This window comes from Dasypus novemcinctus, chromosome 20, assembly GCF_030445035.2.
Source record: "Dasypus novemcinctus isolate mDasNov1 chromosome 20, mDasNov1.1.hap2, whole genome shotgun sequence".
Taxonomy (NCBI): domain Eukaryota; kingdom Metazoa; phylum Chordata; class Mammalia; order Cingulata; family Dasypodidae; genus Dasypus; species Dasypus novemcinctus.
In genome coordinates this window covers 31,555,303-31,576,955 of record NC_080692.1, presented here as the reverse complement: position 1 = coordinate 31,576,955, position 21,653 = coordinate 31,555,303, and the positions used below count along the sequence as shown (strand labels likewise).

General features: G+C 41.7%; 1 protein-coding gene across 1 annotated transcript; it reads right to left on the bottom strand.

The window, feature by feature from the left end:
• Positions 1–1,750: 1,750 nt before the first annotated feature.
• GABARAPL1 (GABA type A receptor associated protein like 1) lies at positions 1,751–10,623 on the bottom strand. Its single transcript, XM_004451216.3, has 4 exons — positions 10,239–10,623; positions 5,810–5,888; positions 4,424–4,542; positions 1,751–3,194 (listed from the first exon to the last, which is right to left on the bottom strand). The coding sequence occupies exons 1-4, from the start codon at positions 10,326–10,328 to the stop codon at positions 3,129–3,131; spliced, it is 354 nt and encodes a 117-aa protein (XP_004451273.1). The 5' UTR covers positions 10,329–10,623; the 3' UTR covers positions 1,751–3,128.
• Positions 10,624–21,653: the final 11,030 nt, after the last annotated feature.

Here is a 21,653-nt window from a genome sequence, read left to right as displayed (position 1 = left end):
AATGGGGCATGCAGATCTGGATGGCTCAGCCACTGCCTATCTCTCGATGAGGCAACCTTCAAATTTTAGGCTAAATATATGGAGAGTGATCATTTTTTGCCCAAGTCTAGGTCTATGTTCACCCCATGCATAGACAGAAATATTTAAAATCTCTCTAGGACTCACTCAGGTCTGATGTTGATGCCATACTCGCCTCCAAGGGAAAGAATGAGCTGATGTGACACACTCCAGCTCATGCCCCAGAAAGAAGCATCGATGACACACTCCAGCTCATGCCCCAGAAAGAAGCATCGATGTCAGTCTTTCATGGGAAATGGGACCTTGAACACTTGAACATTCCCTACACTCTTTTTAGTTCAAGACATTCCTCAAATGGCCTGAGGGTGCTAAGTCTAAAAGCTTGAGTTCAGGAAAGAGCACTGTATCCGAATCAAAGCACTGGAATGTCTACCTGGACTTTCTTCTGAATTTAGCTGTCACCGAAACTTTGTGGATCTGTAAAACCAGAGGGCTGAGCTATAACTATGTAACGTCCCATCCACAGCTAACACTTTTCCCACCAGGAAAGCCCAAAAATAAAGGACTAAGATAAGCAAAGGCCTCATGGAGGAGTGCCAGTGCCTGTAAATACGTCCCTTTGGGTTTAGCAATGCTGTCTCTTGCCCTGCACGGATGGTTTCAGATGTGTATATTGGGCTGGGATCTGCCATGGTTTGTTTTCTTTTAAATACTCTCATTCCTAAATCCTTGAAACCTAAGACCATTGGTTTCAAGTTCTTAACATTTCACTATTAGCTTCCATTTGACTTTCTTATCAGGGACCAGCACCCTGACATCTGTCAGTAGACAGGTGTCTGTTTTTTTAATGCTTTGATGTCAGCATCAGACTTCCTTGGAGTTGTCCATAGTTTTCTGCATCTGGTGCTTGTGGGGTGTTTTTTCTTTGCCCTTAATTCTGACTTAGCTTTTCCAATCGGTACACGAGGCATGGTGGTTGGCAGAATCCTGCTAAGGTGCATGATCACCTACTTCCCCTTTGGTGACTCTAATATATTCCATAAAACTCGACAGAGGTCGATACCACTTGGGGATATAGCTGCAAGGGATCTAAGAGTTAGAGATGGGTTTTAAGGTTCTCTAAGAAAGGCGTTTCAGCCAATCTATTATTTCATGTAAATAGCACCCCCACCGTCCACCCACGTACTAGTTCTTGACTGAATGACTTTCGTATGGTCAGAAGGCACCAAGCTTGTTCTGACCCCAGGAGCCTTCCCAGGAGCCATCTGTTGCTTTGGGAGACACTGGCCTCATACTGACCAAGACGTCGAAGAGAGGACAGGTATATGTGAGACAGCAAAACCAGGTAGGTGCAACTTCCATACGAAGCAGAATCACACAAGGAGCTTGTTAAAAATACAGATGCCTACGCCGCAGCTGTGAGTCAGCTCCATCTGGGACGAGGCCTGGGTGCCTGCATTCTCAATAAGCAGCCCCTTCCCCTTTCTCCACCCCAGCTATTCTGATGCAGACATTCTTCCAACTTCAGCTTTGAGAAGCACATGAAGCAGTGACAAGAGCATTTACCTGTGGAGGAAAAAAATCACACATACATACACACACATAGGTCTGACCATATGGGAGTGTTCTTTGCTCACAGCCACCCCCACTCAAAGTCCTCTCGCCTCAGAGAGTCCACACGCCATCTATTTTTAACACACACTAAATAAAGGCAACATTTCTGAACCCGTGGTGGATTTTTCCGTTATGCAATTATTTTATTTCATTGGCCTGACAGCATACACTTCATTAGACAAGAACCTGCAGCTGACAGAACTGACACGCCAATTTCCCCCACAGGAAAGACTCTTCCATTAGCCGAGATGAATTGAAATGTCATGTCGGAGTGCAATTCCTGCTCCCCCTTCCCACCCACATGATAACCCTTAAAGTGAAAATAATTAGAATCAGTAGAACCCCATGAATTACTAAAGCCATCCCCCTAAACTTTTCAAACTAGCAGCTTCAGTAAATGAAACCCCAAGGTGGGAGGCAGCTGGCCACCACTTGGCATACATGTGCATGTGACACTGGAGGGACAGTGGATAGTGAGCAGTGAGGGGGCAAGCATTCGGGATGACTAGGAGGTGTAGTCAATTTATCTTACCTCATACCTGCCCCATAACATATCTCTGTCCCTACACATGGAGAGGAGTTTGGGAAATGTTAGACGAGTGGTTTCAGACTGCGATTGGAAATGGCTCAGGCTCGTTAAAGTCCAAGGTGGATGTGGGATAAGAGGAACCAGAGAGAGAGCAGGTTAGACAGAGATGCTCCATCAATTCCAGTTTTATGCTAACAAAACTGTCTTTGTACACATAACCACCTCATGTCTGCTTTCTGTTTTCCAAAGGTTAAGAGAGCTCCATTTAAATTTCTGTGCCTGGTGTCTACTGCAGTCATCGGGAGATCCTGTGATTCGTGTCTGAGATTATGACTGAGATGAGAGTGAGGTGTGGAGATTTGAGAACAACCAGCAGTCACTGTGCTTTAATTAGTGGATTTCTCATTTGGTCCCCAAGCATGGTCCCCAAGCAGTAGTCCTACAACATTCCGCTTTCTCTATCTATCATGTGCAAAGGTCAAAATAGACTCTCTGCTCAAAGAGAAGTAAGATCAGAAAGTTGCTGCAGGACCTCAGTTGTCTCTGGCCCCAACATGCCTACCTCTAGAGGCTTCTATGAAATTGCACACAAATTAACACCCAGTGATGCTGAGAAATTATGTCATTCCAATCACTCTATCAAAGCCAAACCAGGGGAGCAGGTATAGCTCAGTGGTTTGAACACCTGCTTCCCATGTAAGAGGTCCCGGGTTCAATCTCCTAAAAAAAGAAAAATCCAAACTAACAGCTCTGTCCCAACATGCTTTCTCCCTGGGCCAAGGAAGCAGCAAAAAATAACAATTGAGCATGTGAAAATGTGATGAAGATGTGTGCAGTGGTTGCAGTGCTGTGTTTCCAGATGTCTTCCCCTTCTTTCTCCTCCGTGGTGGGAGCCCCCTTCCTCTCCCACGAACCCCTCCCCCTAGCCCCCGAGTCCAGGTCCTCCCATCTGCTGGGCTGCCACCACTCACTTCCCATAGACACTCTCATCACTGTAGGCCACATACAGAAAATAGTCTTCCTCATGGTTGTCCTAGGGGAAGAGATAAGGTAACAGTTTAGAGAACACATTCCCATTTATTATCTCTAGGATTCTGGGTCTCACACAACCTTGTGAATAGGTCTAAACGGTATCTCTAGCCCCAATTAAAAAGAGGAACAAGAAGCATTTGGAGCTAAAGCTTGAGCTGACTTTACAAACAAAAAACCTTCAGAGAGCTTAATACACATAGGTACCAGGGATGTGAAGGTGACTGGGACACAGTTCTTTTCACTAAGAGGCTCATTGTAGCAAGGAGAACAAAGACACAACAAAACATATAATGGATCATACACTATAAGCAAAGAGATGCTACCGGGGAACATACCCTATGGAATAAAAGCGAGCTCAGAGGTTATTAGAAGTTGATATAATTCACTAACGGGGCACAACGAGAAGGCAACAGCTTGTGTGAAACCCCGTAAGTAACTGCTAATTTCAGGCTAAACTTACAGCATGATAAAGTTCTTTGCTATAGCTTTATATTAGATTCTAACAGTTTACCAATTAAACCAAATAAAATCACGTAAATTCTTCTCCCCAACTAAGTTTATCTGTTAAAACAGACTTTGCCTTAAATTTAAATTTCATTTCATCTGATCCACTAGTGCCCAGATAATGGGGAATCTGCTTCTGAGCCTCAGTTCCGTCCTTAGAAGAAAAGGTTCGCTTGTTTGAGTTTGTAGTTGTTTTAAGCCAAAACTTCAGAGTGTATGAAGGGGACTAAATTTTGAGCTGACTCTTTAGAGGTTGAAGAGGTAGCTTCAGAAATAGAAGGAGCTAACTTTAATATATAGTTTTTCCTCAGTCTAAAGGGAATTACAGTAATGAATTGGGATATCAATGCATATGATATGCATATAATGTATAAGTGACTACATTATATGTTACCAACAAGAATGACTGGAACTGTAATGGGACGAGGCTTTGGGTTTTTTTTTAATCAGGAACCATTTCCTGCTGTCTTAAAGACAATCCAACCTTAAAACACTGCAGTAAGGCAGGACTGAGAAGAAAATTCAGAAGGGCTGAACCTAGCAGGGTGCTCAATTCCCTAGAGGACAACTGGTATCTAATCTCCCAGAGCCTTACACTGCCATGTGTAAGAGGATCCTGATAAATAACACCTCCTGCCCCACTTCCCAGGTGTGTTATCAGCACACACCCAAACAAAAGCTAGAGGACAGCCAAGCAGGCAGTTCTGTGGTGCCTGAGCCCCTTACCTCATACAGCTGGCCCATGGTAGCACTAGTGGGAGGGATAGTGTTGTTGACAAAGAAGAATAAGGCATCCTCGGGTCGCAGGTGGATCCTCTTCCGGATTAAGAAGTAGAACTGGCCAACTGGATGAAGGAAGGAAACAGGTTTTAGGAAAGTAATGTAAGAGGAGAAGACAAGGGATTAGTAGAAGGGTCAGTCCCAGAAAAAATATTCTACCTTACCTATTCCCTTTGGGAATAAAAGTACCAGCCTATATATCATCTAAGCAGAGTCAAAAACTGTCCCAGAATTTTAGAAATAAAATTGAAACTGGCCTGCACATCCCCCGACTTGCCTTCGTGGCGTTTACTCCATTCTTTCTATCACTCCATTTCAGACTAACGTTAGCAATAAACACTCAAGACCTAACGACTACACTTTGAGGGGAAACCATGAGGTCCAGGCCAAAACATCCCCACTGCTGCTGAAATCTGACTCAAAATTATCACCTCCATTCCCTATTACAAAGTGTAGTGATGGAAAGAGGTCCACTGGGCACCAGTCATCTTAATGTGGGACAGTTACCCCAGTGTCAGAGAAATGAGCAGGGTTCATGCTTTACCGTTTCCTAAGAATACTGAAAAACGTGCAGAAATCTGATAGATAGTCAAGACTATTAACTCTGTAGCAAGTTATCTACAAAGTCTCCTGGAAGCTGTGGGCATTCCAGAAAGGAACATGCTCTTTATAATTCCAAAGAACTCCAACCTGAAATTGTGTGCAATTTCATAGAAGCCTCTAGAGGTAGGCATGTTGGGGCCAGAGACAACTGAGGTCCTGTAGCAACTTTCTGATCTTACTTCTCTTTGTCAGACAAGGAATTCATCTAAGACTCTCTAAAATGTGATCATCCCAAGGATCTAGTCTGGTTTTCCTTTAGGAAAAATCGGACTTCAGAGTAACAAAGCTGAATTTTAAATGTGGTTTAAAAAATGGAAGCCTGGTATTAAGTGTTCAAGGAGCATGGTGGTTACAACTTACACTCCAGTGTTCAGAAAATGGATTGAAAGGTAGATGGACAGAGAAATCAATAAGACTGATGGCTAGATAGATGGAATGATACAGCAAATACGGCACAATGTTAAAATAAATTAAAAAAGAAAATAAAAAGGGTGTTAGATTTTCCTTTTGACTTTGCCGTAGCTAAAACAGGACACTGCATGGGAAAAGCTTTAGGGAAGTGGTGATGGAAGAAGAACTGCCATTCATTTTTGCATCGGCTCTCTGGAACATCCCACTCACTTTCTTCACCTCTGTACTTTCCTCTCAATCTCACAATCTCAGGCAGGGAATAACGACTGGGAATGCTGCACCCCGGGAGCAAGGGTCGGGGAAGGGGGAGAGCATTACCGGTGAGGTCAGAGGGCACTAGGTACTTCCTCTTGTCCAGATCAGGCACCCTGGCTTTGGGAGCCTTCTCCACGATCACCTGCGAGGAGACGAGAGGGGGAGTGAGAACGGCCGAACCCAGCCCCGTGGTTCTCCTCGCGCCTCCCATGGTTGCCCCAGCTGAGGTGAATCTGCCACAGAAGTCAAGGCCTGACACGACCTTCGCATTTCCCATCCCCCTACTCCTTATTAAACGTGCCAGAAAATGGGCTTCCCTTCGTGAGGTCGTAGTTTCCTTTCTGGAGTAAGAAGAGGATGGAGAAGGCTGTGATGAAAAGTAAAGCGACCCTTGATATTAAGTAATTACAAGTTACCAGTAAGGTATACTCGAGGACAGATACCTTCAGGTATTCGTTAGACTGTCAGGAAGACTGGGTGTTCTCAGCTGGTCCTGATAACCCACTAGTTTTTTTTTGTTTTTGTTTTTTTCCTTCTTCTTAGAAATGCTGTTTATTAAAGGTATGGAAAATGTGGTTTAAATGTTTGTCAAAATTTTTGAGAATGAGTTCTGAAGAGGTATTTTCAAGATACTACTCTCTTAAGTGAGAAAAAATAAGAATTAAAAGTTCATTATAGGGAAATGGATTTGGCCCAGTGGTTAGGGCATCTACCACATGGGAGGTCCGCGGTTCAAACCCCGGGCCTCCTTGACCCGTGTGGAGCTGGCCCATGCGCAGTGCTGATGCGCGCAAGGAGTGCCGCGCCACACAGGGGTGTCCCCTGCGTAGGGGAGCCCCACGCTCAAGGAGTGCGCCCTGTAAGGAGAGCCACCCAGCGCGACAGGAAGTGCAGCCTGTCCAGGAATGGCGCCGCCCACACTTCCAGTGCTGCTGACGACAACAGAAGCGGACAAAGAAACAAGACACAACAAATAGACACAGAGAACAGACAACGGGGGGGGGGGGGAATTTAATAAATAAATAAATTTTTTAAAAAAAGTTCATTATAGTATAATGACATTATATTTTAGAATGCCAGTGCAACAATTAGTATATCAATGTTGAGTCCCTGTTAGGCTTTTAACGGATTTTCTGTGTGTACATTAAATATTCCTGTAGCATCTCAGGTTTTATAAGGATCATGTATTTCTGTAATAAAAAGAGGAAAAAATGAAGGCATATAAAAATTTAAAAGACTTCTACACAAATTCATAAAATAGGAAAATATCTATTGTAACATCATAATTTTAGAATTCTAGCTTAGAAAATATGACCATTCTCAATAAAAGATATGGGGAGTATAGAAAAGTTCAAGTGAAAAAGCAGAAAAAAACACACTAGTACTCTATTAGCTCTGTGATCTTTCACAGGCCACAACCTCTCTGGGCTTTGGTATGCTAATGAGCAAAAGGAAGATGATGACTGCCCAACACATCTTTTACAAAAAAGTCATGGGACTGATACCATGTGAACTTCAGTAATCCTTGAAACTTTATGACAACATGCTTTGGAAATTATTTTTTAAATTATATAAACACAAGGATTAACCTGGAGAGAGAAGTTTGAAACTTTTAAATTAAAAGGGACAGATTAAAACAATGAAAATTTTATTTTATGTTCACAGAGGAAAATAATTCTACCCGGGAATATCAGAGGGACCCAATCACATTTTATTTAAAAATAAAAACTGGGGTAGAGAGATGTGAGGGCAAAATTAAAAAGAAAAAGAGCAGAGTAAATCAAATCAAAGGGGAGCTGAAGTTGCCTAGTGATGTCTCCCCAAAACTATAGCGGCTTGGCAGCTCCCATCAACAAGAAAAGATGGAAACTACAAAGGAAGGGAGTGGGAAAAGAGAGGAGCCTGCCAAGAAAGGGCAGGAGACCAGTGAGGCCCCAATTTAGAGGAGAGAGGGTAGGTTCCCAGGAATCACAACCCTATTTTTCACTTTCAGTGGACCCTTGGACAAGGCGCTTTGCCTCACTGGCCTCAGTTTCCTCATCTGTGAAATGTGGCTAATACTCCAGAAAGCTGTTTACAGAGATCAAAGAAAACAGACATTCTGCTCACTCTTAGCAGTTTCCTGCTGTCACAGGTTGGCAATACATTGTAGCTACTAATAGAATTTCAAGATCCCATGAGCTCCTTCCTCCCCAAGGCACAAACATACCTGTTCTAGACGGTAGCTGTAAAGACAGTGAGGGGGGCTGAACCCAGAATATGTGAGCAGCTAGACTATTCTGTTACCACCATTGGCCCAGCTGGAAGGGGCTTTAGAAATCCTTTACTGAAGCCCTATTTTCCATAAATGTGGACACTTTAGCACAGTGAGATTAAGGGTACTGCCCAAGGGCAGAGAGCATTCTGGTAGTCAGAACTAGTATCCAAATCTCAGAACTGAGAGAGCATGTCCTTAGCTGCTCCCTGCGGCACAGCTGCAGGAATGAGGGTCAACGAGGGTCGTCAGCTGAGCACCTAGCAAGCAGTTTGGAGGGTTGGCTCTGGTTAAAACATAACTGCAAGAGCCATGGGATCTGAGAGAGGGCCAAAGTGGCTTCTGAATTATCAAGTGAAAGATTTTACACTAAACTACAAACAGGACGAGAATGGGGGGGCTGGGGAGGTCAGTTGAAATATGCTGGGTGAAAGCAGGTAAATGATTCAAATGGGCAAGGCTTGGTTTTGAGGAAATACATGGGAATTTTAACCAGCTTTAGGAAAAGGGACATTTCAGTGTATGTGATTTACGTAAAAGTATTGGTACAGAGCCTCGTCTTTAGAGAGTCCTGAATAAATGGCACTGTACTGGCTTACTGTTCTGACACCATACCATGCTGTGGGTTCGATGGGGGCACCGATAGTTTATTTTTCCTATTTCCAGTATTCTAACAGTGTGAGGCACACAGTGTGCCCTCAAGTCTGGCAAAGATAACTGCCTTAGAAAATGAGAAACAATACGGAAGAGCGATTAGGGGCTTCCAGAGCTCCGGAGTCTGAGAGCAGGGGTTGGAATCCAGATTCTGAGGCCAACCAGCAAAGTGCAACCTTCAGGAGGCTACTGAACTCTCTGTGCTTCAGATTCTTCATCTGGAGAACGGGAATTAAAACAGCGAGGATTAACTGACTAATAGAGCACTTAGACTAGTGCCCGGGGAAGAAGCAGGCTACTAATAAAGATTAGCTGTCATTTGAAGAAATTCCTATTAAAGAATGAGACTAGAATTACGGGAAAGCTTTCAAACTTTTTTCCAAGGTCTGGACACCGGGAAAGCCATTTGAGAAGGATCTTTTACTAAGGAGTAAGACTCGCGCCCAATTCCTGGGAATGGAAAGCCTTAAAGTCTCTTCCTTTGCGCAAAGGATTAGAGAGGGCTTCTACTGTCGGGCTAGCTCAGGCCAAGATTACCCGTGGTAGGTGGAAGACGAAGGTGGGTGAGGGCTGTAGGAGGCCCAAGGAGCACCTGCAGGTCAAGAATGGCCATCGGATGACGCAAGTCCTTTCCTTATGCATTACATGTCCTACTTGTCCTAATGTCCCTGCCTGAAGGCACAAAGTGCAACCGTAAGGTCGCTGGGCCTCGTCTCCAAAACCCAAAGGCTGTCGCGGTTCGCTCTCTCACTGGCCTCCCTCCTCCGTGCTAGCTGCGCAGCCTACATGGCAGAAAAACCGGGCATGTGCGCGGGGGAGGGAGAGCGCCCGGATGCTGAGGGGCGTTTTAATTTCTCTTCCGCTCCTCAGTGCTTCCTGCTCTCACTGCCTGTAACTCCACAGGCCAGCTTCAGAACAGGGAGAAGGAGGCCTCCGTTCTGCCTGGCTGCGTCCAGGTACAATTTGATCAGAACAGGCTGGTGGGGTAAAGGCTGGCCCTCCCCACACGTGCCCCTGCAGCCAAGAATGATGAGGCAAGCGGGCTGTTGCGCAGAGGAGGTGACCTTGTGCAGCCCGCCGGGCCTGGCAGGCGCTGCGCCCTCCCCCCCTCCGCCCCCTTTCCTAATATTGACAGAACCCGAGAAAGCACCCACTGGCTTCCCATCCTTCCTTCCCAAGCCCAATAACACCAGGGCCAACGCCACGTTGATTAAAAAACCACCTAGGGCAAAGGGGGGTGGGCGCAAACCCCTAACTATGTCTGCGCTCACAAAGGCAGTGCACCCAGGGCCCAGCCTAGGCACTCTCGCCGGAAGGGCCAGATTTCGTGCCCATCTCACCCCCACGCCGGAATACTGCTGAGTCACTCGAGACGTAGGCTCCGCTCTAAAGATGCCATCAGCCTTACAGATGGGGTCGGGTCCTGGGGACAGGCTTATGCAAGGCCCGCAGTCGCAACGCGCCCTGCTCCCCTCGAAGGGCGCTCGGGATCAAGTCACTAACGGGGACCTCCCCTCTCCCTTCCGTCGGTCACGGCGGCCACCGCGCCCCCGGCGTGCCCCCTCCCCGTCCCTTTCCACTCACAGGGACCCTGTCCGGATATTTCTTTCGGATCTTTTCGCCTTCTTTTTTCCGATACTCAAAGGGATGGTCCTCCTTGTACTGGAACTTCATGGTGGCCCGCAGGGTTTCCGAGACGCCCGGCCGGGGCCTGCCTCCCTCGCTGGTGATAGGGGCTCGCGCCGACCGCTTCCCTCCGCCGACTTTGAGGATGAATCAGGGTCGCCTCCGGAGCGCCTGCTCCTGCCCCAACGCTACTCGGCGGAGCGATCGGGAAGGACCTAAGGCCTTCTCGCCCGGAGCTAGGGGACCACCTGGCAACGAGATCCCCGCGGCTTTCCCCGGGAGCTCTGGACACAAAAACATCGCGGCGGCGCGGGGGCACTGTGAAGTCACCAGGCCCCGCCCCGGCCCCGCCCCCGGCGCGCTCGACTGCGCGGTGCGGGGGTGCGCGCTGTGTCACCTGTTTCAGTGCGTTTTCTTTCTATCCAAACTTTTCCGTAACTGGATTCCATTGCATGCTTCATTACCGTTTCCTTATTATTTTATTGGGAGTATCACATTACCGGTGGTTTTAGAACGAAAAGTGTGTTCTAAAGATGTCCTCTTCCCTCTCCCTCGCTGTTTCTTGGTAGGGGCTCAAAACAAATACAAAGGGCTAAAATGCAACCTTTTCAAGCTGGCTGGGATCTGGGTTTTGGAGAAAAAGAGGTGGAGGACCTGGGATCCCGTGGACCTGTGCGGACATGTCCCGGGCCTGCCTTTTGCCTTTAGCACCTGTCCACAGCCCCAGGCACAGGGCTGGCTTCCTCCCACCAGGACCTCTCCTCCCGCGTACGCGCGTCACTTTTGCTTGGATCCATGCCACTGTTTGCTCCTAGAGCAGCAACGTAAACAGAGAGTGACTCAGGCATCTGAGGAGATGCGTAAGATGAAGGGTATGGAGTGTAATCTGGATCTAGAGAAGAGCTGATGCCAGCCTATTAGGGCTGAATGCAAGTTCGGATTCAGAAATGACGCGCTTTCTCCACGACCAGAAGTTGGGCCTGTCTTCCAGAGGAGACAATTTCAGGCAAATTAAGTGATTTACTCAGTGGCTCTCGAACCTTTTTTATTTATTTATTTTTGCCTCTGCAAAAATTCATTTGAAGGTAAATAGTAGGTCAGTTGTGCTTCGCGAGGAAAGGATGCAACAGGAGGAAGGACAGTGGGAGATTCTGGGTGGTGAGGCAGACGCGAGTGGCGCACCCCTCTGGCGCGCCTCCCTCCACTAAGAATCAAAGGACTAATGTTTTCCAGCTTCCAAAAAGGCAGTAATTCCTGGGACGCCTTGGGGGAGGGCGGCGGAAGTTCTATAAGATTAAAAAGTAGGAAAGTCTGCTTTTTCCTAAGAGTCCAGTCAATGCTTAAAGTGTTGTTGTTTTTAACAACACCAGACCTTACAGTCTATTTTCTTTTGTCAGAGTCTCAATGTCTGATTTTTTAAAAAAATCAAACCTACAAAATAAATGAAACTAAGTTTCATTATTGAAACAAAGAAAATTAATTGCAGAATCCCACCTCTTTACTTTTCTCCATGGTCTCTTTCAGTCCCTTTTACAAAGAAAAATCCATAAATGTTTTACCACATTCAATGCTGATAATTTTCAGTTCTTGTCTTCAAATTGAAAATAGTTTAATCAATTTCTGGTCACTCATCTTAATTTTGACCCAAATATAGCTAGATTTTTCAAAGAAAAACGACATCTAAGTAGTGGAGAAAGCTAATTATGGTGGAGATAGAACTTAAAGTGTTTTTTAAAAAAATTAAATCCATGGAAACAAATCTAGTCAAAATGCTGTTTTTAACCTTTATTTTAACAATAATTATAGTGGCAATTTACATATGAAAAAAATGAATAAATTTCCACTAATCGTATCTCTAAATGCTAAATCTTTGTCTTAGAAGACCTGTGTTGACAATTTCCAAAATTTGATCTCTACTTTTACTCTCAGTATGACATTTAAAAATATTGTACAGGAGGTAATTTTAAATCTATAACACATTAAGTCAAATAAAAATATTTCAACATTCCTTTTTTATCAGACAAAAATAATTTATTAAAAATCTCACATTCTCCCAAATATGCTCTTCAATTTTTTCTTATCTCCTAATTTTTTATGCTTTCCAGAGTTAGAATTTTCTAAACGTTTATTTTATGTTTTCAAATACGTAAAAAATTCAAATATTATGGTGAATACTCATATGCCCACCCACCACCTTGATTTTTTCTTTTTTCCTTTTTTTGGTCAGAAGCATTTGAAAGTAAACTAAAAAGAGCATGGCACTATCATCAAAATGCTTAGTGTATTCCTCTTAAGAATGAGAACGTGCTTTTCCATAATCATGATATTGCTATCACACCAGTATTATTTTCTTAGGGTTGCCTTAACAAAATACTACAAACTGGGTGGCTTAAACAATAGAAATGTATCCTGTCACAGTTCTGGAGGCTGGAAGTGCTAAATCGTCAGGTTCTGTGGAGTGCTCCTCTGAAAATTCAAGGGGAGGATCCTTCCTTGCTACTTCTTCCTGTCTTCCCAGCAATCCTTGGTTTGGAGACAAATCACACCAAAGTCTACTTTGTTCATCATGTGTATTCCCTCATATGTCTGTCTGTGTCTCTGTGCCCAAATTAAACTTTCTTGCTAATTTTATCTGTGAAGATCCTATTTCCAAAGAGATAGAAATGGAGGGAAGTGGGGAGTAGTAAATTAGATGTCCGACCTTCAAGTACTAGGAGTCTCAGAGAGAACAGAGAAAACAGGGAAAAGGAAGGCAGGCTTTATTTAAAGCTCTCTATGCCTTCAAAATTCTAAGGGAAATTAATTCCAGCTTAGAATTCCATACAAAGACAAACCATTATTTAAGTGTGAGAGTAGCATAATACATTCTTAAACATGAAAACTCTCCTAAAATTTACTTCTCATGTATATGGTTTCAGGAAGCACCCCCAAAATGATAGAGTAAACCAAAAAGGAGAAAGACAGAAGATAAAAATGGGATTTAACATAAAAGAGAGGGGTGGGTATAATCTGCAAGATAATAAAAATGGTTACCACTGTGGAGACCCAGGCCCCCCCAAAGTCCTCAGCATATAGCTGCCTGCGTGACCTATAATAAGTTAAAGGTTAACAACTGTAGCAGTTTGATATAGTTATGAATTCCAAAAATAGATACTGGATTATGTTTGTAAACCATACCTGGGTGTGATTAAATTATGATTAAGGCCTTGATTGGGCCTTGTCAGTAGGGTTTTGAGTCCCCGCCTCTTGGTGGGTGGGGACTCACAGATAAAAGACATGGCAAAGGACAGAGTAGGAGATTTTGATGTTGGAGTTTTAATTTGGAGTTTGATGCTAGAGTCTTGAGCTGGAGCCCCAGGAAGTAAGCAAACAGAAGAACGAGAAGCAAGCCCTGGGAAGAGAAGACCTGAGCCAGGAGAAGAACACAGAGGAATAGAGACAGCGCCTTAGACATGGCAGAAACCCCAGGGAGAGAGACAGAGCCATTTACCTGATAGTCTACAGGTGACCTTGTGGAGAAAACAGAGGACCTGAGCCCAGAGAGAAATGAACCCTTGAAGAGAGGAACCCAGGAAGCCTGACCCCTGGCAGATGTCAGCAGCCATCTTGCTCCAAAACATGGAAATAGACTTTGGTGAGGGAAGTAACTTACGCTTTATGGCCTGGTATCTGTAACCTCCTATCCCAAATAAATACCCTTTATAAAAGCCAACAAACTTCTAGTATTTTGCATCAGCACCCCTTTAGCTGACTAATACAACAAGTAACCCCAGTGGGAAGAGAATGTGTAGATGATATCATAAACTCCACAAAGCAGTAAACATCTTTGGTAAATGTCCTTCCTAGGAGCATAATGAAAGCATCACCAGACCCCATGTGCACCATCACAGGACCCTAGCAGGAACTCTGTTCTCATGCCCTATGGAAAGTCTTTGTTCTGAATCCCCTTATATCACCCCTCCTTTCCCTGTCTCTTTGCAGAGGACTATCTTCATTCTCTGAACCACAGCAATCAGAGAACCTCTCCTGTCTGTAAGTCCCAACAAAGCTTATGCCTGACTAAATACCAGGTGTGTTGTTCAGTCTCATGGCCCCACCAACTCATGCCCTTCAGGAGTTGGGTTGTAACAATTGGCAAACCAGCCAGGAGACCAGAGGACCACTGGCAGTAGTGGGCATGAGCTCCAGGAAGGGAGAATCCACAGGGAGAATCCCAAGTTGGCCTATAATATTCATGTGGGGCAGGGTGGCTGCCCTCCTGGATGAGTGGGGACCACTGAGAGAATCTGGGGTCACTTAAAACTCAGTCAGGTATGTTGGCTACACTACAGCAGGTAGCAGAGCAGCTGCACTTAAATAAGGACAAGGGAGACTATCAGATGGCAGTGGCTATAGCATGGTGCCGTTAGGGGCTTTGCAGGTGGCCACCGAGGCAGAACAAGTGGCAAGAGCCTCTGTGTGTTACTTAGAAGCAAAATTAAAGTTAGAAAGGAATATATGCCTAGCATGGGCAGAGATGAAAGATTCATTAACCAATTGCCGGTGCAGAGTTGATGATTAGTTATATTGCAAAACTGTGTAAACTGGAAAAGTTTAATGGGATGTTATTTTGACAGTGTTTTAAGTTTTGTTCACATTTTATTTTGATCAGAATTTTTATCAAGGTGTTAAAAAGAATTTTAATTTTGAATCAATAGCTTACTCCTGAAACTCAAGTCTAAGTGTACTTCCGAAGAGAAATTCATAATATATAAGTGTTAAATGTCTGTCTGTCTAAACTCAGTGCTTAACTGCATTTATACTACTCAAGTATTCCTAATTGGTTGCTAGTTACTAGTGAAAGTGTTTCCAAGAATGAGTTTGCATATTACAGACAACACTGATTCCAGAGGAGATCTTAAAAGCAATAAAAATCAGAGATGTGATATGATGGAGAGGCTGGACACAGCCATAATAAAAGAGTAAGAATTATGAATCAAATTAGTGGCTTTTATGTTTCTGTTGGTGAGTCTTAAGTCTTTTTGTGTTTGACTGTTTGTTCATTGTATATTTTCATACCTCCAGATGGAAATATAAATTAACAAATGAAAATTCTTGGAAAAGCTCTTTCAAATTGCTAAATATTAAATGGATGCTTTTATAGGTAAAAGAGTTCTCTGAAAGCCAAAATTGAAGGAGTCAAACAGATAAAAAGTCACATAAAATCTGAACGAAGAAAAGTTGTATAAACTATAATCCATGTTGTGTAACAATGCTCCAAATGTACTCATGAAATGCAATGAATGTTCCACACTAATGAAAGATGTTGTCTATGTGGGAGGAGTGAGGGGTGTAGGGAGTGGGGTATATGGGAACCTCTTCTATTTTTAATGTAACATTTTTTGTGATCCATGTATCTTTTAAAAAAAGATAATAAATTTTTAAAAAATTTTAAAAAAGAAAAGATCCTGAGTTCTCCCATATGTTTCTACAGCTTATCATTTCCCCTAGGGTTTTTTCCTAACCTGAGCTGAATTCCAGTAACTCATTAAAACCAGTTGGGGAAACTAAGGGAATGGGCCAAGTGTGGAAAGTTAGGGGAGTTGTGAGTTTAGGCTAGAATTCTGTCTACTAGGCCTGGAAATTAAAATGATAGGGACAGGGGTGATATTACAGAATAAAACTTGTTTAGTATAGTCTGTCCTGTAATTCCCCAATTAAATCTTAAGAGCTTTTGTGATGATACTAATAAACTAAAGGCCAAATTTTAGTATGTAAAGAAAAAGTCCTTGATAGCTATGAAAAGATATTTTCTGAATTATGATTAAAACAAATTAAGCAATTAATATACATATGCCAGAACTTGGAAGTCAGTATGCTTTTAAGATTATTCACAGTTTTAAATTTTATTTAAAAAATAGAGGTTTTAGCCACTTGTGGTAGAAGGAAAAAAAAGAACATTTCTTGCATAAATTATAATAGTTCCAATTTTATTTAGCTTGCATATAATCTCCCTAGGTTTAAAGGATATGAATAAAATAAATTAGCATTATATATATTAAATCTTTAAGATGATGAAAATTGTAAATTTTTGGCTAATGAAATTATTACAAACCGCTTTTTAAAAAATTGTTTTTGCTAAATTGAAATGATTAGTTTTTTTCTTCTTCCAGGACAGAATGAGAGATATGAGACTTAGATGTATATAGAAAGTTTTGTGGAAGTGAATTCATAGTCAGTGCTGACTAAAATTTGAAAAGTTTGTTTTAGGGAATGTGTTTTGTCCCAAGATAAGATGTCTGATATTCATAAAATCAGGGTGGAAATATATAAGACAAGGCTTGAATGAATATCGATAATTGTAGAAGGTATTGTAGAAGATAGCATTAAGTAGAGAGTGTGTTTTGAAAAGGTGAAATTTGTCTTGAGATGAAGTAACTGTAGTCTTTGTAAATATGGATAGTTATGGGAAGGTTGTAAAAGCATTTTCTAAACTGGAATATTTAAATGGCTAATTCAAGGAAACCATTATTAAATAGAAACCTGAATTGATGTTGATAATGAAAAGTAACTTCATAACAAGGAAACCTGTCAAAGCCACTTCAATCTGCATATTAAAGTGGTGGTAGGGGGAAGATAATCTGATTCCATTGGGAATCTTAGGTTTTCATAAAATAATGGATAAAGCAGTTTTTTCCCCTGTACTTCTAAAGTAAAATACCTGTTAATTAATGTAATCATGGTAAAGGTGTAGAAGTGAAAAGTAAAGTACTAAAATAGTTAAGTCCATTTATTATGTTATAACTGCCTTAGAAGTATTTTGAAATTTTATAAAAATTAAAAGATAGACTTCAGTATTATCAAACTCTCTTGTGCATTCAAACCTGGTCTCCAGTACCCTGCGTGGTGCCTCTCCATTTCAGTTACTGGCTAGATTGGTCACTAAGGCCCCTAAAAGAATAAAGGATATACCATATCTCTTGACATGACTCCTGAAGTGGATGGAAAGTGCATTGCTGTTTCAGACCCCTGTGGCAGCCAGTGGTAGCTTGATATGGGCAAATTTACAATGCACAGTTCCTCCAAACTGACTCTGTTTCATAGTGCTAAAGGTGCTGAGCACCAGGCTGGTGAAACACTAAAGCTTCCCTCCAGAGGCCAATGGTGCTGCAGTATGCTGGCTGTGTGAAGAATATACCAAGTGGAGCAATAATTACCAGAGCAATGTGAGCAGAACCTAAACAGACACAACTGATATTATGGTCTGCTCCCATGGAGAGAAGATATATATGGGATTGCAAACCTGGAGCTTAGAATAACTTGTGCATTATAATAATATCTCCTCTATTCTAGATCATATGCAGAAATATATTGAACATGTTAAAAGTCTTTGTAAACTTAACTAATTTTCTAAATAATTAATGAATGTACCTATAAGAGAAAAGAATGTTTTTCTTAAGTATTGTCTTTATTTTGCTTGCCATATGGTTATCTTATTGTTGCCTATATTGTCTTTGTGAGTTTATGTCCAGGGCAGTTCTTCTCTTCATACATCACCTAGCTATCCTAGGCATAACCACTGCTGTGGGAATTGGGGTGGCAGTTTATACCAAACCCAACAGGTCTACCACAATCTTTTCTTAGAATTAACTGTATCTTCAAAATTCTAAGTAAGTTTATTTCTTCCAGAATCAATGCCTTCCAGAACAAGGTATTAGTCATATGGGGATTTCATCCAGTTCCAGCCACGGTGCCACACTCACCTTTCATCAACCTCAATAGCATAGCAAGAGAGTTTCACACCCTGTCAGGCAGGGACCTCTGTCCCTAACAAGCAGGAATCAGCTACAGAAGAATGACCATCTCCCTTCAGCTCCCCCTTAAGAATAAGGGTGTAAACTCTCTGATGGGGCATTGAGGCAGGTTCGTATCAGAAACAAGGAAGGTGGCTGGTCAGAATAACTCCCATAATCCTCACATAATAATATGAGGTAGATATACTCATTTTATCATCACTTTTCAGATGAAGAAATTGAGACACATAGTGATTAAATGACTATATCAATGTTGAAAAGGGAATAAAGGGCAGAACCATTATTTTAACCAATAAATCCCAGCTTCAGACTCTTCATCATTAGTACTCTCTTTCCTGCTTCCCATAATACTGATGTAATCAAAATTATGATATACCCATATTTAGAAGTTGGAGGAGGGGTATAAGAAATGTGCAGATGTGTGATGTTACCAAAAGCAAGGTAATGGCAATAAAAAAGCCTGAATTTTCATCTTTTGTAATGGAAAGATCAATCAATTATGCCCCAAACAAGTGAAAATTAAAATTGAAAACAGAAACATATGCATGGTATTTGGAGAAATATAGGTTAAAAAAAATCAGCTTAAAAGTAGGAAATAAGAAATGTATGTATGGTGAGGAAGTGCTTTTTAAAATTCACAAGCTTTATAGGGCTACTTGATTTTTAATCCATGTGAAAGTATGCATTTGATTTAAAAGAATAAGAATGTAATTGAGAAGTAAAATTTTCAGTTTTTCAGTTTGGTGTTTGAAGTGAGGAAGTTGATTTATAATCCACCCTAGTCACTCAGCTCTGGACAAGTTATATTGCTTCCCTGCAAATCAGTCACCCAAGCTGGAAAGAAAAAAAAAAAAAAAAAAAAGGAAACACAGTTCAGAGAATTAAATTAAGTAATGTAGCAGACACATAATAGCCATCAAATGGTTGTGATTACTTGCCAGTTATTTGATTCTTGGTGCCCTTTTGTCTTCTTTGAGTTGCATTTGAATTGTTCTACTTTGATATTTACCGAGTTTGAATTTACAGTCCTTTGGAAGAGGGGAAGAATGGTTCTCAACTTTACTACCCATAGTAATTAGTACTCATATCTTAGGGGAGAATAGGTTCTAAAGTCTAGTCTAAGAGGGTAGTATGAGAATGTGTATAGGCAAATTTGATATACCAATTGGTACTCAAGAAAGAACTTGATACTTAGAGCATTGATATCATTTGTCAAACAGGGACAGCAAGAACCGAAAGGGCAACATAATCAATTGAAAGGTGTACCAGGAAGCTGGAATATAGAGAAGAGGCTTTAAATTTATTCTGCCTTATTTCGTAACACTGACTATAACTAAGCTTTTATCATAAAATTTAGAGAACTTTTGTCAAAGGGGATGGTTCAGTAACCATAATGGTTTCCCAGTCTTCTGTCTCTTGCTCCTTTTATTCATCTTCTAGTGATATCCAAGAAATCTTACAAGATAAATCATTTCTTCTTTTCTCCCTTGACAAACTTGCAATGCCTTTCATTGAATGTAGGAAAAAGTCCAAACTGCTTAAGCTCATATATAATGTCTTTCATAAAAATATGCCAACCTATATTTCTGTGTTCATTCCTAGTATAGCTCTCTTGGAATTTTTACCATTCTCCATGATGCATTCTCATTTCTTCCATCTTTTTTTATAACTAGAATGTCCTTTCATTGTATCTTTGGCTTATAAAAATCTATCATTCTTCAGGATTCCATTCAAACATTACCACTTTCATGACACCCTTTCCAAAACATTAAATTTATGAGGAATTTTGAGGTGGGAAATAATGCAGTTCTGGGTTAACCAAGGTGAAGGTGCTAACAGAAGAACTGTGGCCAACATTACTCAGAAAGTGCTGGTCAAATATTTTCCGCAGCTGAAACCTCAGTGTATCTTGGACAATCCATAAATCACAAATTGTTTTCCAGTCAACCTGCTCAAGGGCAGATTGCCCATCCTGGCCTTTCATTACCTTTCAGCCAATCTGCTTACCTAAGGAAAAGAAAGCTAGCCAACTTGTTCCCAGGTTTTGCAATATTTCTCCTTCTGCCTCTTAATTTCCTAAAAATAAATTCCACTTTTGCTTTATTTCCAAACTCTCATGTACAAGTAAACCCTTAGCATGTTAACTAATCTGACAGTCTAATAAGGATCTTACAGCCACACCTAGAGAGCCATGTCAATAAAATCTTATGCTGCAGTTCCTGACCTAGACCTGGGCCAGAAACAGACACTCTTTGCTGTTCTATTTGCCTTGGAAACACAGATGGAACTATTCATTCCAGGTCATTCAGTATTCTCTGAGATTCCAAAAGAGATTCTGCATTGTCCTTGTCCCAACTAACATATGCTCATCTTTCAGGTCTCCACCACAGGTTAGGAGCTTCATGTTGGCAAGTGTCATTGCCTTCTGCCATTGCACATAGCACAGAACACTGGTCCATCCTCCCTTTAGATACTGACACCTTCAGATATTGGCATACACTAGACACAGCCCTGATTATTTCCAGGAGTTTCAGTTTTGGCAAATATGATCAATGGAGAATGTGTAAAAACACAATAAAATGACCCCAGGAAAGCCAGGAATCTGTTAAGAATGGGGAATGCACCTCCACTGCCAGGCTGCAGGGGAGCTGTCATATTTGTGTCCTCTAGGGCTAAGACAGGTGCCAGGGAATAATTTTCTCCACTGTTTAAAATTAGTAGAAAGACCTAGAGAACACTTGGGTAAAAATCATATTACCTAACCACTTCCATTTGCACACAGTTTAGATTTCTGCGGAAAGAAGAAAGAATTTATGTTCATTTCATCATCACCCCAATTTCCAGGCTCTTAGAGTTTTTAACTAGGAGTTTTGCAATATGCCTCTCACTAGAATTTATACCTATCTTCTTTGTATTTCAGCTAAGACTTCAAACTTTCATTGGAGCAATGCTTCTAAAATATTGATTACATGATGAAATTCTGTTGATAAAACATTAAGTAGCTCCTCATTATCTTCAAGTTCAGTGTCCCATTTGCTTAGTATAAGGCTTAACTTATGTGCCTCTTTCTTTCCTACACTCCGTGTTCCAGGTTCCCATATACAATTCATACAACACTATTGAAACTGAAAAATGCATTTATATCTCAATGATTATACTCACATTATCTCTTCTTTCTAGGTGAAATTTCCTCTCTGAAATCCATGCTCTCAGAAACTGCCATAGACTCTGCATAATATTCCCTTGGCACTTTGTACATTTGTGTTCTAAAATACAATTACAAACAAATATATGCTAAAGGGAATATGCTAGCAGAAAGTGAGTGATTAAAGAAGGAGGTAAAAGGAGGAGAACAAGAATGAGTACTAGGTTTTATCATTTATGCAAGCCAGTATATAAATTTTAAATCAATGGCTTCCAAATTTATATCCTCCATTCCAGACCCGAGAGTCCCAGAGAGGCATATAGCTAATAGTTCCTGTGCCATATCCAGTGTATGTTTACAAATATTGCAAATTTTGAAGGTGCAATGTAAAACTTCTTTTTCTCTTCTCTTTTACAATTTGAAGGTTTCCTTATT

Excerpts from the sequence above, each read along its gene's own strand:
- GABARAPL1 (XM_004451216.3), bottom strand. The coding sequence starts at position 10,328 with ATGAAGTTCCAGTACAAGGAGGACCATCCCTTTGAGTATCGGAAAAAA. Across the intron at positions 5,889-10,238 it reads AATATCCGGACAGGGTCCCT|GTGATCGTGGAGAAGGCTCC; the intron begins GTGAGTGGAAAG and ends GTCTCCTCGCAG. Across the intron at positions 3,195-4,423 it reads CCATGGGCCAGCTGTATGAG|GACAACCATGAGGAAGACTA; the intron begins GTAAGGGGCTCA and ends CTCTTCCCCTAG.